Raw genomic sequence first — 19,195 nt, 5'->3', positions numbered from 1 at the left:
TTTAGCCTATGTGTACACCTTCACAGTCATCAGTTTCAAGGAGCAATCCCTGGTCTCTAGGCCAAGATGTACGGACCAGTTTGCATCTGCCTAAAGTGAATTGGCTGCGTCCACATGCAAAGCATTTGGCCTGGGTCTTCTCTAAGCTCCACAGGGGATCTCTAGGACCATAAGAAATTCATTTTTTGTAGTTTTTAGTCCTGAGTACTCAAAATAATAACTGAAGATATATAACAGTCCACCACAGAGGGCTGCTTTTATAGCATGACCTTGAGAGTGTGTTTCATCCTATAGTGAAGGGCATAAGGACATGCAAGCATCCTAGGGTGACAAGATTACGTCTTCTATAGACTTCTTCTAAAACTTAATATACTAAATTTTCCACCTTAGATACAGCTAGTTGGTTAATTCCGGAAAGGGAAACCAGAACTGAAGAACTAATACAGACTAATACAGAGCATCATCAGACTTGTGCGTCAGCTAAGGGGAGATGAAAGAAGAGGCTGTGGCCGTACTATGGAGGACGGAATTCAAAGCTTCTTACAAGCCTACAGCTATACTTTGTGAATTCTTTCTTTTTCCTCCTTGTTTAAGAAGAAATGTGTTTCATTATCTATAGTGATCACATTCTATATTTTCTACAATGTGCTTCCATTATAAAGACAAGCAATATGAAATTAAGGTGAAAAATTTGAAATATATGATCACTGACTTTCACTTACATTTCTTCTATGTGCAATTTGGAAAATCTGTGTGAGAACTGTCTCCTGATGGAACGCTCCTTCTCATGACAAATGCATAAAGTATCTGAAAAATGCTATACTTCTCAGGTATTACAACATTTTCCATATCTGCTGAAACATCATATGATAACAGAATCACCACTTACTGCGGTCAGTAATTATTGTTCTGGCCTCTTGATTGCTCGTCTTGTTTTTAAGATTTTGTGCTGCAGTTATTAGTTCATCCAGTTGGGGACGTCTTTGCTCCAGATCCTGTAGTATTGCCTAGTTGAACACAAATACAAAAATAAAACAAAGAAAAAAGCATGTAGAGCTGTTGAGAAGGCCATGTGCAGTGACTTTTTTTTGTGCCAGCTTGATTTAAAGCAGAAAGATTGTTTGCTGTTTCAAATAATACAAAGAATTTGGTCTAGACCCTCCAAATATTGTTGTTCTTAACATAAAAATACCAGGTATAACTTGTAATAATAATTTTGAAAGAACCTATAAACCTAGATATAAAATGACAATCATTCTTCATTTTTTAACCCATCAAATTATGCAAGGGTAAGGTATTTTCCTCTATAAAGCTATAGAAGGATACTATTCTTCTATATTCACTTAGATTTTACAATGTATTTTAAAAATAATATAAGGGTATACATTCTTACCAGATTAGGCAGGATTTTCCTAGTAACTCATGAAGTCTAGTTAATAATGTTTGTTTCTTAATATTTTAAGACTGTTTAATTACTATCTATTGGTTTAAAGCCAATGTAAGACTACTAATGTTGCTTTTTCTGTCCTGACACCTTACCCAGCAGAAAAATAACACTCACAATAATTTATGTTAGTCAAGCAGATACATAAAGCCCAGGCAATCTGACTAGAAAGTAAGAAATGGATCTACAGTCTCTCATAGGGAAAAAGATGGGCTTCAGAATAATGACTTATGGTCTTTAGGAGGTAATAAAAACTAAAATACAATGGCTTTAGATATAATGAAAGTGAGAACTCAGGGGAAGTAAGGCATATAAGATTTATGCATATAGTATTTTAACTTATTTTGAAAGATTAGGGAAAAGCAAACAAGGAATCAGTTCAATGGTTTCCCAGATAAGAAGCATCCAAGCATGTATTTAAAAGACATTGACCAAATCTAGAAACTTCAAGTCCCTATCCTGTAGCTTCCGGAAAAGATGCTCGTTAGATTTCCCAGTCTTACAAGTTGGAAGTAACAATATTTATTACCAAATTATGAACAAAGGACTTTTTTCTGCCCACAATTTTGAGTCACCAGAGCTGACAACAAAGCTCCATGGAGCATTTTTATTTTTCAGGCTTTTTATGTGGACAGCAGTTAGATAATCTGTTAGCGTGCTCACCTGGCTGTTGACTATATGTCTTGAGCATTTTATTGTCTTAAAAGTGCCGTGTCCCGTCCCTCCCACCCCTGCTTAAGATGTTTTTATTCTGAATAGTCATACTTTATTTTAACAAGTTATTATTCACTGACTGTACTGGATGGAAAAGACCTGCAGAGTCTGATCTTAACTTTGGCCTTCCAACCTGAGATTAGAGTTACATAATTTCAGCAAGTTGAAGGTGACAGGTGAAGGCCTAATATAATTTTCTGTTCAATGAGATTAACAAAAGTGAACGAGAATATAACGTCCAGTAACTACAGCATGTATCATCAGAAGCAAGTTAAAAGTTCCAGAGTTTCCGTTTTGTTCAGTTACCGTTTTGTTTGTTAGTTAGAAAAAAGGTAATTTTCAAGATACACATCTAGCTACACCCTGTGAAATTCTTGCCTTTAACTTCTGCATCAGAAGTTCTTTGAAAATCTATTATAACTGGCTTTCTAAACTTATATCCAAAAGCTTGGATGGTATTTTTTCACTTGTATACTGATTGGATTGCATACAGAGACACGCAGTTAAAGCAGCAGCTTGCATAATTAAGCAAAGAACAAATTTCTCATTAGAAGTCTCTCCTTAGTGAAAGCACTCAAGAAAAAGAAATAAAACCTACTGATGTAGTTACTACCTCTAGATATCTATGTGCCTTCAAAACTCCATTTTCTAGGAAGACAAGTTAATGAGTGACATGAATTTTACAACAGAAAAAGCAGTCCCATTGCAGCCTAACAACATCTGCATTATACATATTGCCAAAATGGACTGTGCAGAAGGAACATTAAAACATGTACAACATGCTCAGATAATTGTGTGGCCTCCAAAGTAATATTTCCCTTTCTCTCTCCTTCCCCTACCTAGAAACTTTTTAGAAGAGGAAAAGCAAATTAAGTGATTCTAAGGTCTTATGCCAACAGTGACTCTAAACTGTTCCCTAAAGTTTCCTAAATATAATTTTTATATTTGATATACTGAATAGGAGAATGATTTATCTGATCCAGCCTGAGTCTCCAACCAGACATTAAATGCTGTGTTTGTACCATAGAAGAAAGCTTCTGCTATATGAAATCTGCCAGTAAGAAACAAAGCAATAGGTAAGGACTGCTCAGTAAGGATTTGCTCAGTACCGAAATGAGAGAATGGAACTGACGTATGCCTAAGTGCTGTACAGAATGATTTACCCACAAGACCCATCTGCAATTCCTGAACTGGACACTCAGGAAAACTAGCAATGCCTCTTTAAAGTGAGTCTTGCTAGCCCTGCTGTTTCCTCAGGAACACAACAATCTCGTCCCTATATGGACTGTGAGGACATGGTTCCCTCTGCCATTTAATGTGAATAAAATTGCTTTCTGCCAGATGTACTAATATGTATTTTTGAAAGGTCAGGAAGGACATCTTGAAACCCTTATACTATGAACAGATTTGAAGATTCTTGGACCTGTCAGGAGACAATAATATATAATTATACAACAGATGGGTTTTTTTCTTAGTCTTAGAAACATAACTACTCAGAAAAAGGAAAAAACAATGTTCCTCAAATTAATATATTCTTTCTTTGATTTAATACAAAGTGCCTGAGAACCTTACAGAAACAATGTTATATTTTATTTGGTAAAATTGTATAAATCAAAATTGTTGTAAAATTGTTACGACGTTTATTGGTACAATTTTACCAATTGGTACAATCTTAAAGACTTAGTAAATATATGTTCCACGTGGAACCTACATTACACATACACATACAAACCCTGATGGAAACTTGGATAAAAGTAGCTACTAAAACACATCATTCCTGAGCCTTCCTGTGATCCTGTAGCATGAAAATAAACAGCAACACTTGAGCTCTACTTAAAGTATTATCAAATTCAGAAAGATACTCTGTGACTGGATAAACTAGTCATACAAATTGATTTTGTGGGTAACAAAAATACAAATAATTATGCTAGGAAGAGAAGTGTTTTGATGAATACTAATTAAAAGACTTCGAATATGATTTTGGAAAAAAAAATTGAATAAAGTATTAGCTGAAATGATCTAAAATAAACAAACAAACAAACCAAACCAAAACCCAAACCAAAATCAGAAGCAATTCATATATGGAGATACTTTTTAAAACTTTTACAAATTCAGCCAAATATTTAATGTTGTAAAACTGGATCCTCAACAGAAAACTAAGTGGAAACTATTAGAAGATGTTGTTACAACAGCCATGGGAAGAAAAACTCGTTAGTAGTGGCACCCTGGTGGAGGCACAGCAGATGCAACAGACCAGATGCCTCTGATTCGGAATGTCATCACACTGAAACAAATGTGCTATGTAAAAATGGGTAATACAGAAATAAAAGTATTACGAAAGGATTTTCAAAATAAATTAAACAGAAATCTATCTAGTCCCCATCAGGTCACCAAAAGCACAGGTAGAAAGACTTAGGGAGTCAGCTACACTAAAAGGATTTTTTTTTTTTAATAAACACTTGTGTCCTTGTGCATATAATTTCCCTTTACTCTCATTGACCTAGTGCTCTGTAAAGGTACAATAATGTATTCTGCAAAACATTATAGACCACATTTTAATCAAGAAATTTGTGTTTAATAATAAATGTAATTCAACATGAGTAGGTCAACAATGAAGAAGGACCATTGACATCCATGGTTGTACAAATACATCTTTAAACCCCAAAAGAGCTTTTCTTTTTCTTCCATATATCTATGAGTGCCAACATAATAATGCTTGGTGACAGCACAGTAATGGAAAGATGAGATTCAGTCATCAAACCTGCCTACAGTTTGTTAGAAAGTGATGCTATTCACTTCCAGCAATCTTTCTACATTTGTGGACAGCAGCTGCTCAAAAGAAAAATCCAATTTTCAGGTTCCTAACTTTTATGATTCCTTTACACTAAATGGGGGTTGAGATATGGAACAAATTGTTTAAGTCAGCAACTGAAATAACTTGTATAAAAATTGCTAAAAAGTAAACTGAAACAGGTGAAGTGTGACAAATTCTTGGTGGGACTGCAAGGTTTGAGACTGAGAATTAAAATAGTCTTTAGCTTTATAAGGTACAGCATGCTACAGCCTGCATAGTTGTCACTCTAGCCATGTGTGTAGTACTTTATATAAAAGATAGAATCTTTAAAATCTATCCAATCTTTTTTTCCTTTTTTCCTGACCTCATGGCAAGCATTATTAAACTGGAATATCTGAATTCCAGGATGGTACTAAGTCTTAAACATTCAACTAATCATTTACTAGTGCTGATTATGGGTGTTTGCTCTTTAATATCAGAAGCAACTTCCCTCACACCAAAGCGAGGAGTTTTCATCTTCCATTGCTGAAATTCAAACATATAAACAAGAGTTAAGGTTGCTGTTCTGCAATATTATATATGATTGTGCCTCAGTCTGTATGCTTCTTTAAAAAGGCTCTGGGTCTACTTCGTAACCGTTTTACATTCTTAAGTTGAAAAATGTCTCTGAAAACAAAGAAGTTAAAATGCCATGAAGAAAATGAAATATTATTGGGTAAAATAGGTCCCACAATTCCTTTTTAGTGTTTAACTGAGGAGTCCTCTGTAGTAGTAATGACTACTGTGTCTTCACAATTTTTCTGTGTCTTTACATGCTACCTGTTGAATATAGTTTGCTATCTATTTTATACTTTTTTTTCTGCTAGGTCAGAAAGCTAACAGTGAGTGATCCAAAAAATGATGTTTGGTCAAAAAGGAGATTTAGAGAAGACCTTCCATATTAAGAGCAAACTGGAAGCACCATTTTGTCATAAACAACCCATGGCTGAAGACTAAAACTTCCCACTGCTTGGGATGGGTTTGTTTTGGCCCACCCCCAACCTTGTTTAATGAAATGAACCACTGGACCTCAAGAGCAAAACTGAATGATTAATATGGGAATGTAAGAGAGAAGGCAGATATATTTTTCTTCTTATGAACCTATTCACTCCTCCAAACTCACCACGATACTCTTAGAAAAAGCATAATTCCATTAAACAGTTGTTGAGGAAATGATTTGCTCATCTTTTGAAAAACTTTAAACTCTAAACCTTAAATTTAAACGAAAAATGAAGCAATTACTTCCTGAGCAAAATGCATAGCCATGACAACTTTTACTTAAAACAACTGAGTTTCTTAAGGCTGGTTGGTTCTCTAAATAGAATGTGTTATATACACACCTAGAAAGAGAGAAAGCTTGGGAAAAAAGCTTGCTAACAATTTCAGAAAATGCAGATATGCAACACCTACAATTCATCTGCATAATAAAATTGGCTTTGTTAAGTTATTCCTCCCAAGCACAATTTGAATTTGTTTTCTTGTCACTAAGCAGGAAGAGAATATGAGAGAAAATGATCATTTACATACTCTCTACGTTTAAACATAAAATTATGAAATAATTAAAGTAATATAATGCAGTGGAGTTTTCTTTTTAAAACAACTTTTGTTTTGGCTATTAGCTGTTTTGTGTTTTCCCTGCAAAGTACGTATAATTTTAGGAAAATAAGAAGATCTAGAGTTACTATTTAGCAGTGTTGCTAGCTGATTGGTACCTGTCAGTGAAATCAAAACATTAACAGACTGGACACTATGATTTGATTTTGCCTGAGTGATTTATGCAGCTTAAGTTTTCATAAGCACAGATTTTTATTCCTACTTAAGGCCCACTCAAGAACTGCCTAAGCAGCTCTCACCACTGTCTTAGTGAATATATCAACTCCATCAGTGATGCTGTGGGAAAGCCACCAGTGACAGCTTATCAGGTGTCTCACTAGGTGCATGAAAAAGCATCATAAAAGTTTTTGTATGCTTTTTGTAACAGTCACTCGATTTATGTTGGTGGCATTGTAAATGTCTGAGGACTGTTCCTTTGTAAATGTCTGAGGACTGTTCCTTTACAACTTGTAAATTCTGGTTCATACTAGGAAGTTATGACAGCAAAAAGTGCAACAGGCTGTTGATGTACACTAATCAAACCAAGCAGAATGGAGAATACTTAATTTGAATCTCCATGCTTTGACCAACAATGTAAGGTGATGGTGATGGCTGGAGCTGGGATAACTCTCACCCTCTCTCTTCCTCCCCTGCTCCCCATTTATCTACAAAAAGACTTTGGGAGCAGGCATTGCAAGGTCTCTCAGGAAAGGTGACTGATTTGTAGAAGAGAAAAAAAGCTTAAAAATCCGAGTTCACAGGGAAATCAACTATAATGCTCCAGAAATGCAGGAGGCAAATACCCTTCTAACTCATCCACAAATGGAGTAGTCAGCAAGGAAAAGTACATGCAGCATGGATCAGAGTCACAAGTAAGGTACAAGAATGAGACTTCATGAGAGGCTAAAAGTCAGTCAAGGCCCACTGAGATGTTTTTTACCACCCTCATAGACCACCAAATTGGGCACGGACACTAGGAAAAAGGTGGCATACACATAGGTTGCAAGACAAAGGTCGTATGATTTGAAGCAAGTCCAGCAAGGCAGGATGTGCCCTAGCCTTAGAAATAAAAAGGTGGAAGCAAACAGAAGTTCAGCCTGCAGCTGAAAAGATTTTCAGACTAGGAAAATAGGCTGCAGAGATGTAAGGATGCAATCCACTAGATCTCTTGTAGAGGGATCTCCAATGAACGCATGTTAGAGGCAGCTACCCAGATGTGAAGTTAAATAAGACTAAATTTGGATATGTGATATGAACTAATATGATGTAGACATTTCACACTCATTTCACACTCACACACATCCACTACATATTCATACCATCCATTACTTGTTGTCAACAATAAAAAAGAAAGAGAAAAAATCTGTCACAAGGACATGAGTTTATACAAATTCAAGATGAAGGAAGTGACCAAAGGAGCTCGATAAGACAAGAGAAGCCTTACCTGGCTAAACTTGGACTTTCTGAACCCACTGCTTTTCAGAAGAAAAATAATACATAAAGCGGGGCAAAGATTTCCAAAATCTTTGCAAAGTTTGTCTGTGTGTTTAATGGCATATACAATGGCATGTTTTTGCTGAGCTAACCTGTAACTCAGTACCTCCCTTTTACATTGGTATCCCAGAAAAGATGTGTTTAAGATACAGAAGGTACGCAAGTTGTCCACATGGTCCAAGGAACCTGCAATATCACAAGGAATTGCAAGAATGCTATACAAAAAATAAGCATCTAAAAAATGAATTTAACTTTTTCTTAACAGCTACTATGGCACCTTACACTACAATACATGGAGTGAGGCAGGACTGTAGCAGAAGTGGTTGAATTTCCAACTTTTCCTGGATAATTGGTAAACAAAAATCCAGAGTCTTCAGGAATGCTAAGTAGTTTGGGAAGCTTAGCTATAGATCCCCAGATATTTTTTTGACAGACTGTGTCATTTTTACAATAATGCATAGTAACATGTTCAAAATTGATGAACACTGGCAATTATCTCAAACACCATCTATGGGAAAACAAGCACTGAACAGAGGGACACTACCTAGGAAGCATGCTGTCTATGCTATTTTGCACATACGGTCCATATCCAGGAAGAGGGTCAAACCATCAGCAGCTTGATCATTCTAACTGAGATGTCTTGATGGACTGCGCTGGAGTCCATCCAGTGCACAGGATGGAGAGAAGGTGGAGAGGAAGCTAGGAAAAGATTACAGCTTAACATGGTTTGTGAATGAATCATTCTCAGATAAAAGAAATTAACACTATTATAGCCATTGCCAGAAAAATGGAATAAAGCTAAAGATGTATCAGTAACGAGTGGAACAACATTTAAAGATTTGGGTGTTTGGCTCTAATGAGATCCATTCAACTAGAACACAGTGATAAATCACTTGTAAGAACTCAAGACTGAAACAGGATTACAGCTCTAAGAGTAAATCTGAGTATATGTGAACTGTGTAAGAAATTACAGCCTTTTGCCCCCACACAATGTGGCTGTTCAATACCACTTTTGTTTGCAATAAAGTATCAGCATCTAAACAATCAGGAAAAACTATTCCAGGGTATCTTATGCCCTTTCACGCAATCGCACTAAATAACTTAATGGATGGGAACCAGTATTAGGAGCCACAGAGCTTCCCCAGTTTCTGTAATAGCCAGCATAACCAAAATCTCTGAGCACATAGCTACCATTTGTGGAATGTGAATTTGCAAAATTGACTATTTTATTCCTCCTATATAACTAATGGTTTTCAGATTAAGTATTTTTCCACTGCACTTAGAAATGCGTATTAGCAAGAAAACTGAGGACAGCTGTTCCATTTCTCAAAGCTGCAGCTTTAGTTTTTTCTCTACTGTTTTTTCAGATGATGGTGGTAGTAAACTCCTTTTATCTGAGACTGATCCAGTGAAAAATGTACTTGTCAATGCACTTCAAAAGCAGTTATAGGTTCTTTACCTTGTCACATTTTTAAACAGAAGATATATTTACCTTGCATAAAACAGTATTGAGTAGACATAATATTATATTATGAATATAAGCAAAATAAGCAGGTATTTTTGCTATCCTTTTTTTGAATTTAAGAAAATAACTAACATATTTTCATGGAGAAGAAAAGCTAACAGCTTGACTAAAGATGCTCCCCAAATTATCCAATTTTATAGGGAAAAGATTAGCCTGAATCAATTTTATGCTCTGAAAAAAAAACACAGAATGACCTCCTCAGTTTCTGCTAGAGCCTCTGGAAATCTTTGATTACTTTTACTGGAAGTTTTCTCCAATAATAGCAAGTGAATAACAATTAAGAAGATTAAAATGGATTGGCACAGCATCATTTGCTAGATAAGTTTTTCTTCATTACCTTATGACACTAGATATTTTTCTCAAGAATAAGGTAAAATGAAGAAAGAGGATTTCATCTGGTTTGTTTGGGTTTGCTTTTGAAAAAGAAAACAAAAGCTGTTATGTCAATTGTTTCTTACAGTGAATATTATTTAGCTGTGTGTGTGTGTGTAGGGGGTGGGGAGGGAAGGTGTTTCGTATTTACCACATCTGATAAGAAATGTTGGAATAACGCTGGAATAACTTTAGTCCAAATCTAGTAACTTGGATCCTTATCTTTATTCATATCTTATGGTCATTCTGAAAGACGAGAACCATACAAAGTAACAAGCCTAGTTTTGGTACCTAAACCTTTCTGGTATATTCAGAAAGGTTTTCTTCCTAGGGCTATACTTCTGCCTTCCATTTTTGTTTTCATTTTTGTTGCTTTCTTTTGTTGTGCTTGTTTGTTTCTTTGTTTTACTTCTAGTTTTTATTCCTCCATATTTCCATAACTACGTACTTAATTAAGGGCAACAATAACACAGAAGGTAAAGGTAGAAATTTGAAAAATTCTGTTGTTTATATTTTATTAACAGTGAAGGAAGGAAGGAAGGAAATGTATATAATATGGATATTGAAAGCCCAGGAAAAATACTTCATTTAAAAGACTGTGGAGATTATGAAGACAAAACAGTGGTCTACTATAAAAATGGATTATTAAAGGTTTGGACTGGGCAAGATTTACCTTTATAACTAATTTCAAGGGGGAAATCTCAAGTTCTCAATTGCCAGCAGGAGTTAGTAAATTATTAATACTGTCTTGTCTTGGTAGTGTCACAGAGACATCAGTCTTTTGAAAATACTGTATTTAACGCTCAAAAACTATAATTTGCCCTTCATGATGTAAGAAGCTATGGGGTAGGTTGAGATGTAAGTGCTGCACACTTGAGCATCACTACATGTAGCTAAAGTAGGAGCTGTAGCTGAGCTAGGTCCCCCAGTTATTTTGTAGTGTGAAAAGCGGGTGGAGAGTAGATGCCTCAGGAGGGAACTCAGCCACACATAGGCTGTGTGGAAAGATGCCTCGCCACTGCCTGAGTAGCAAAAATACACAAGCACTTCTTGTCTTGTTGCAGGTGATGGGTGTCCTGGTGACAAGGGCCAGGTCCTTGCTTTCTCTTTCCTATCTTGGGACTCCTCAACTCTTTTCTGAGCAATGGTGCCAATTCAACAGAAGAGGCACAGGCTAACACCGATGAGAACAGCCTGGTGTAAGGGACATTTCTGAAAAGTGGGAGATAAGAAAGACACTGAAAGCAGGTGACTCACTGCCTGGATGGATGCCTTATCCACTAGAAAATGTATAAAGGAAAAGAAAAAGGCAGTGGCTCTTCCTCCTGCATTTCCAGTGAATACCCTTTCGATACGCTGATGGAGAACACCCGGCAGATTAAAGCACATATTCATGGAAGGCAGGTGAAGGAGGGCTTACTCTGAAGATGGGTACTGCATTTGAAATTTCTGCGGAGCAGGTTGGAAGAGCTTCTATTCACAGGCAAAAGCCAAACTGAAGGAGCACAGCAAAGGGCACTATTGTAGAGCTGAGCACCAGCAGAGCTGGGCAGGGGTGTCAAGGCTGGGAGACAGGTGCCTACATTATGCAATTATGCCTCATTTTAGGCTTTTCTGTCATTTTATAGTGCCACTCCTTGGTCAATACAGATTGCTGCAGAGGGTAAATTTGCTCATGCTAAGGGCCACCGAAGACAGTTTTCTGGTAATACAGTAATTATTGATTACAGAAACAATAGTGTTGAAAAGGTATATTGGCTGGAAATTGAAGACAGCAAAGTTCAAACAGGAAAGATGCAAATTCTTAGTAGTAAGTCCATTTAAAATCAGAGCAGATGACTAAATAATATAAGAGATTCTTATTTAATAGAATTGTGTGGATCAATATCACATGGTTGGTTTTTTTTAATAGATAGTCAGACAGTCAGTTTGAAGAGCAGGAAGAGGAATTCCTATGTAAAATCCCATGGATTATGGTTTCATAAATAGTATATGATAATATCAGTCCTTTCTGACCTTGAAATCTATGAATCTATGAGAAATTAAAAATACATTTTGAATTGAATTTCAACTCATCTATAATGCCAGCTTATCTGAGATGAATTTTCAACACCTGTTTCCTCAAATCAGTATCAGTCCTACTTGGTTCCCCTTCCATCACATAGATATAATGTAATTTAAATATATTTAATAAATTTCTGACTGAGAGCAGTGTTTAAGCATAAAGTTAACCATAAAACTGGAGCTATTTCTTGTTCATACAAGGGGAACTCTTACTACTAACAGTTAATGTATTTCATCTGTAACCATTGCTTGAGGCAGAAGGTGCAGACATTGATTAGTAGCTTGCAGAGGAGCCACACAATTCTACTTCAGTGGAAGAAAAATTAGCATTTTTCTTTTTCAGAAAATACAGTTTTATTATCTGAATGACAGTTTCAGAAATATATCTCTTATAAATAGAAAAGAAAGAATCACTGGTAAAGTCGAATGACACTACTATAATAAAAGCAGGAACTAATAATTTGCTTTATATGTGTATTTATGTATACACACACACGGCTATATATAAGTATATATAGATATAGACACTGATTTTGCAGTAAGCCTTCACAATAACAAAGATGGAACCCAAGGAAAATACATTTCAAAATTAATGGCCTTCCTCTGATTTCTGTTCTGTAACTGAAGAGTAACTGAGGCCTGAGGGGCAAAGAGCTTTAGCATCACAGTCTGGTCAAAACAGAGGAGGAGGATTTCTTGGGATACTATTACACCAATTATGAATATAATAAATGTTCCTGGCAAAATGAAAATAACCTTAGAATAAACTTCACCGGTAAAAGTCAAAATGAAAATACCCTTCTCTATATTATCTTTGTAAAGTAGTTTTGAAATACTGAAATTTTTCCACGGACAAGATTTTCTGTGCATTACAAAATATTGTTTTGTTGCTGTAATTCCCTTGCTTCAGAGGAACAGAACTTGTTTTTTAGCCACTCAACTTTTTTCCTGGGACAAAAGAATGCAAATGCATGTAAAACTGTCTCTTCCAGTATATTTTTATTTACGCTTAGTTCCTGTTATGTTTTGTCAAATATGAACATCTTATAGAAAAAGTACTTCCACAGCTACAGAAAGAAATAAGTTTGTCTCCAGGTTTTAGCTAGACTGTTCTCATGTACTTGCTCTCACTTGTACTACAGAAGATGGGCCTTAGCTAAATAACAAACTATATTATACATTGCTTTGCATTAGAAATTCTGGCCATATTCAGAAATTCACTATATGCACTTCCATAACAGTGTCAATCATAGCTGAAAAATAACTGAAGATTGGATGAATTTATATGATCCATTTTTATACTGCTGTTTTTCAAAATAAGAGTTGGTTGGGTTTTTTTATCCACAGGCCTCAGTTTCTAAACCCAAGGTTTTATGGCACTGGCTGCTAACAACTCATTAGCAAAAAATATTCATCTGTATTGGTTAATCCAACTTGATTTTCAGTTTTTCACTGATTATTAACTTTTTCCATGCCAGTAAGGTATTTCTACATCTTACTAGCATTGACACACGATGTGACATGAAGCACGATACAGAGATACATATAAAATTCTGGAATAATCATTTTCAAGTTTAACATATCTGAAAATTTGGCCTTATCTGATCTGTGATATTTTCACTTTTTACTCACTAAACTAGTAAGGTGCAAGAAAATGTCCTACCATATAGAGGATAAGCTAAGGATTGATGCAGTCAGTTCTCCAGGGGTGGAGGACCCAAATTAACTAGGAGGCTGCTAAGATGCATCTGGACCCTGTTTCCTGCTCTCCCTGTCCCTGTTACCATAACAAAGTCAGTTCAACTGAATGGCCATATTGGGAGGTGGAAACAAGAGCTTCCAAATGTGTTACATTTTTAAAAATTAATGATTTGTATCTCCCTATGGAAATGAGAGTATTGCTAGATTGTGACAAGCAGTTCTTCAAGAGCTAAATCCTGGAAGGACTCCAGGCTGAGGTCACTGGCTTTTTGCAAATACCAGCCTGCAAAACTGGGAGGGATTTTACAGTCTATGCTGCTGAAAAATGTATCTATCTTGCCAATTTTTTCTTATTCAACTTTCTGACCTTATTCCTTCTTTTCTCTTGAAAATTATCACATACACATACGCAGATACACTTCTTTCCAGTAGCTTTTTCCACCAGACAAAAAGAATAAGATTTATTTTTCTTGAGAGCTACATTTGAAGGCAAACAATTTTTTTTTTCAGCTACTAATTATTAACAAAAGAAAACTGAGTTTAGAAAGCTACTATTTCTGTTTCTTCTACTTTATCCCTCCAGAGTACCCTTCTAAATACCTTCACTCCAAGCATTAGAAAATGCAAAGATGTAAATTGTAGCCATTGTCCAAGGGATTTGAAGAACTCTCTAGAAACATGGGCTGAGGATCATAAAAACAGGAATAAACAACTGCGCTAAGAAATAAAAGAGAAATATTACACATAAGACAGAACAGATGCCATTATCTTTTAGTCCTGATGAACCAGCTAAAAGCAACATCAATTTATTTATCCATGACAGCATAATATATTCTGGTTAAAAACAAAACAAAACTCTGAAGCACTGACAAGTTTAGGAGCTATGCCTCAGCATGTCCTAATACTCTGTATCAGCTGCTTTATCACAAAAGGCACCTAAGGGCTATGGAGGTGCCACTGGCTGACCATTTCTAGTTGGTGTAGTGGTGGCACTGATGCCACTATGCCAGCTTATTCCCATAACCCTCCTTTTGGTCTCAGTCTGTGCCTTGTGCCAGAAAGTTCAGAGGACAAAAGTAACAGGGGCACGACATGGCTCTAACAAAAAGCAACAGGAGCAAGCTGGCAAAGGAAATGCAAAATGGCTGGGCTGCTTTATCGAAGATGGGTACATGAGGAACGGAGGACGACAGTTGTTGCTGTACAGGTACCTAAAGTTACACATTTGTCATTTTGATTTGGGTGATGCTGAGGGAGAACACCAAAGAAGTGCAACACCAAAGGCAGCGGTGTAGGACAATACTAAAACGGTGGTAATAGAGAAGATGTGCGATCAGAATTTTTTCTTTTTTTAAACAGATTCCTGACAGAGGAATACCTGCTGTGATTTCATTTTTTCTTAGTCTGTATTCCAGGTGTAGATTACTGTGTAAATGAGATTGTTTTAACTTCTTTGAGTATGACCCCTATATTTCTTCAAAACAAAACAAACCCTCCAAACCAAATGTAGTTCTGAAAAACTGCAAAGACCTTAATCAGTTTGTAAAATTGTATCTTCCTTTCAAACTTTAATTACTCACTGATGCAGATGTGCAGGCATTGAGAGATAACAAATAATTGTAACTGATTCACCATGTATGCCAAGGTAGTTCTCTTGAGGCTTGATGGTTTATTGTTTCCTAATGTCACTGTAGATCAAAGGAAAATGTTTCAAACTGTCTTCCACAGCATGAGAGATACTGCATATGGAAATCAGATCATACCAGTTACTCTCTTGGAGGACTGTTCCCTACCATAAACAACTAAAGTCACATAAGAGATACATTAAGGGAGATTTCTATACATGCACACAATTGCACAGAATTTCTGGCTGAGGGCATACTTATTGAATTACCTCCAAATTGAAGCTCTGTCCACAGATTAACAACCACTCAAACCCTAAATAGCCACAAAGCACAACTATACTCATTACTTATACTGAACAAAAAAAATCAGCAACCGCCACAACAGCATTGACCCAAGAGCTTATCATAAGGTGCCCAGACCCCAGTGTACCACTGCAAGCTGGACATACATTCCCTGGAAGAGGGAACAGTAGTTCCTGGCCAACTGCACCCACACTGCTTCCTTCCTACACAACTGCTTAGCTGCAGCTGTACCGTATCCACCAGCTCACCTGTTTGAGAAAGGCAAATGCTTCAGATTGAGCATAAGCACAAGCGCATGAAGGCAAGCGCGTGAAGGATGAGAAAACAGTAATGAGAGTGAACAGCAGGATAGGAGCATGAGAAGGAGGGGGTGGAGGTATAGGAAAAGCAGTGATATGCAAGAGAGGAGCTAACTAATATTTGAGCTGCACACTCCAGAAAGGCAGTCACAATCCTCAACTACCTACGGATGATTTAACCTTAATTCTGGATTAAATACAACATGAGGCAGAGGCACTACAGCTGAGTCAGTAGAGAGCTAGCTTAGGTCAGATAGACTTAACTAATGCATGCAGAGCACTGTCTGAACACCGTTGTGTAATTTCTGGGGCCAGCTCAGCAGTACAGCGCCTTTCAGGAACAGCCCGAGTTAATGAGACCTGATGAGTCTCAACTGACTGAATGTAGAACCGCTTACCTGTTCCTGCATCTGCTCTCCAGCTTTATCTCATTTAAAACAGCTGTAATGAGCCTATCTGTAATCAAGGCACCTCCACAATATTGCAGTACTACTAACAGCTGTGTATATACATGCGTGCACAAGAGAGAAAGAGTCAGAGTCAAGTCTTCATGGTTGCATATTCCATATAATTTTTTAAAAAAAATGCACAGCAATTGTGGAACAACTTCATGGAGCAGCCTGAGAATATCTGTACTAACTGTCCATAATTTAATCTTGCATGTATTTCCTACTATTCCTATTGGAAGGATATTTTCAAATATTTGTTCCCTATTTCGACCTTTAAGTCACTGCTTAGCCAGGCTATTGCTGTCACCAATCCTTCTAGCTACCTGATTATTTTGTTGTTGTTATTGTTCTTCACTACATCTTCTACTAGAAAAAAAAAATACAATATGTATCTGAAATGTGTATATGTATACACACATGCTCACACACATATATATATACAGGTAATATGAAACAGTAGACAATATTCGGATAAGGAACACAACCCATCACAGAGAGCCTAAATAGCTTTTTGTACTATTATCTACTGTGTTTATTATCCCCCTATTGGCAACAAGAGTTTCAAACCTATTGCTCATTTCTCTTTGCAAAATTATACAAGATGGAGATTATTTTTGCATATGCTCTGAAGTTTGTAATCTTACATTGTCACAACATTTTTCCCAAATAGAATAAAACAGTCACTGAAACTTTTGAAGTGATAGTCTGAAAAAAAGTTTGTTCTAGCACTAATCCTTATGCTAACAGCTTCAAGGCAGAAGGTCTCTGTGTGAAAGACAATAAACAAACAACGCTAATTCTGTTATTGGTATGACACCATTCTTATCTAGCTCAATATGAATTGTGATGTGACAACTCATGAATTTCAGCTATAATACTTGGGAACTTGCTCAAGCAATCTCATAGGCATTAGTAGTTATATTTGAGAACCTGCAATGGATTAATATAATTCACTTTTGAAAGGGGGATAGAAAACTACCCAGGAAATTTTAGGTGAATTATTCTGAGCTCAGCTCTACAACATATGATTAAACAATCTGTGAGCAGGGAAAAAAATAATAAGTACCAGCCAACCATTTATCAAGAGTAAATAATAACCAGTCAACTGAATTTCCTTTCGTCTGGAGCTGTAAGATTTACCAATAGTGGACAACAGGTAGAAGTTGTGTCTGACACCCTTAGTAAGGCTTCTGATACTGCCCATGTGATATTACCACAAGCAAGTTAGGAAATTTTGATTTAAATGAAAATTAAACCAATGGAAAAACATAACTTGAAGGTACTATATGGGAAGGCAATATCAAGTGAAGCTACATACAGATTTGTACTATGTCTAATATTAATTTTCATTAATTGCTTGGTTGATGGAATAGAGGGTAGATTTATTACATTCACCACAATGAAAAACCAAACCAGCAGCAAGCACTTGAGAAGAGGAACACAATTCAAAGTGGTCTCAAACCTGAGAATTCAGTAAGTGCAAAGCACTAAAATAACTAACTGAATAAACTGGATTAACATAGGAATGGGTTGCAAATGACTGGACAGATGGTCAGAAATCTAGAAACAAGGATAGAAATTTTAAAAAGCAGGATTCATTTAGTCTAGACAAGCTTGAACTGAAGTAAGTATCAGCCCTCAAATATATGAGGTTATCGCTGTGAGAGAGTAAACTGTTCTCAGTTTCCATTGTGGTGACATAATTAGCTTAAACTGCAGCAGGGGATATTAAGGTTGGAGACAAACATCTTTTGAACTGCAAAGATTGCAAAGCAGTGGAAAAAAAAATTTTGCAAAGCTACAAAAAAAAAATCTTGACTTAAAGAGCAGGTTAGACAGAAATTGGTCAGAAATTATTTAAGTCTAGTTGATCCTGCCTGAGGCAAAAATCTGGACTGCACAGCCTTTCAAATCTCCTTCAAGCCCTATTTATTATACCTATGATTCCTTTGTGAAAAAAATAACTCTACAAAAAGCAGCATGGAGAATAAGATAGAGCCCTATGCTAATTTATAGAGTAATTTTTCACAGAACTCTAAATGTTGGTTTGCATAAAAACATGATCACGTGCATTTCCTATAGCTAATATATTTTCAACTTTTGATTACTTGATAACAATGGAGAAAAACAAAAAAAGGAAAATGAGAAACAGTGCCTGCAGACTGACTGACTATAATAAGAACAACACTTACTAAATGATTTCTTCTCCTGAGTTGGCTTACTGCTATTGAAATTGGCCTCTCTTTGTCATTGTAGTTTCTCATAGTATTATATTTTTTATGGAATGACAGTGCAAAATGGCAGGGTAGCAGTTCCTTTTCTCTATTTTTAATTGTACTGAAAACTCCTAGCCTCAATTTCTCAGCTAAAATATAAGGAGTTTATTTTACTTTAACTGGAGTACCAGGTTTCTCAGAAGTTTGGTGGCAGAATGATAGGTGTGCGCTGTAATATATGGATGCAAAGTATACAGGAAAGAAAGGCTATGTGGGTGTTGGGGTACTATTATATATCAAAAAGTACTTCATAACAAAATAGGATTAGTTACCTAATCTCAATAATTAACCCAGAATTTATATTCCAGGTCTGAAGAATATGATGAGTCTGTAATCAGGAGTAACACGAACTGCCTATGAAGAGGGAGATCAGAGAGGCTGTGATGGCAGGAGATGTGACCTTAATGCAAGCCTTCAGTCATACTGCTCTAACATTGTGATCCTGAAACTGGGCTCCCAGATCCTGGCAACTGCTGGTCTATATGCCTGCCTTCCCCATATGG

General features: G+C 36.4%; 1 protein-coding gene across 8 annotated transcripts in view; it reads right to left on the bottom strand.

The window, feature by feature from the left end:
* DMD (dystrophin) overlaps positions 1 to 19,195 on the bottom strand; it is a 1,157,417-nt gene that overhangs the window by 310,532 nt on the left and 827,690 nt on the right. For all 8 annotated transcript variants that reach the window (XM_075520648.1, XM_075520634.1, XM_075520658.1 and 5 more), the window contains one exon: positions 890 to 1,007. In XM_075520648.1, the coding sequence (XP_075376763.1) occupies positions 890 to 1,007 (118 nt within the window). The remainder of the gene's footprint in view (positions 1 to 889; positions 1,008 to 19,195) is intronic.

Source organism: Mycteria americana, chromosome 1 (assembly GCF_035582795.1).
Source record: "Mycteria americana isolate JAX WOST 10 ecotype Jacksonville Zoo and Gardens chromosome 1, USCA_MyAme_1.0, whole genome shotgun sequence".
Taxonomy (NCBI): domain Eukaryota; kingdom Metazoa; phylum Chordata; class Aves; order Ciconiiformes; family Ciconiidae; genus Mycteria; species Mycteria americana.
The sequence above is the reverse complement of the archived record's forward strand: the minus strand, read 5'-3'. Positions and strand labels throughout refer to the sequence as shown.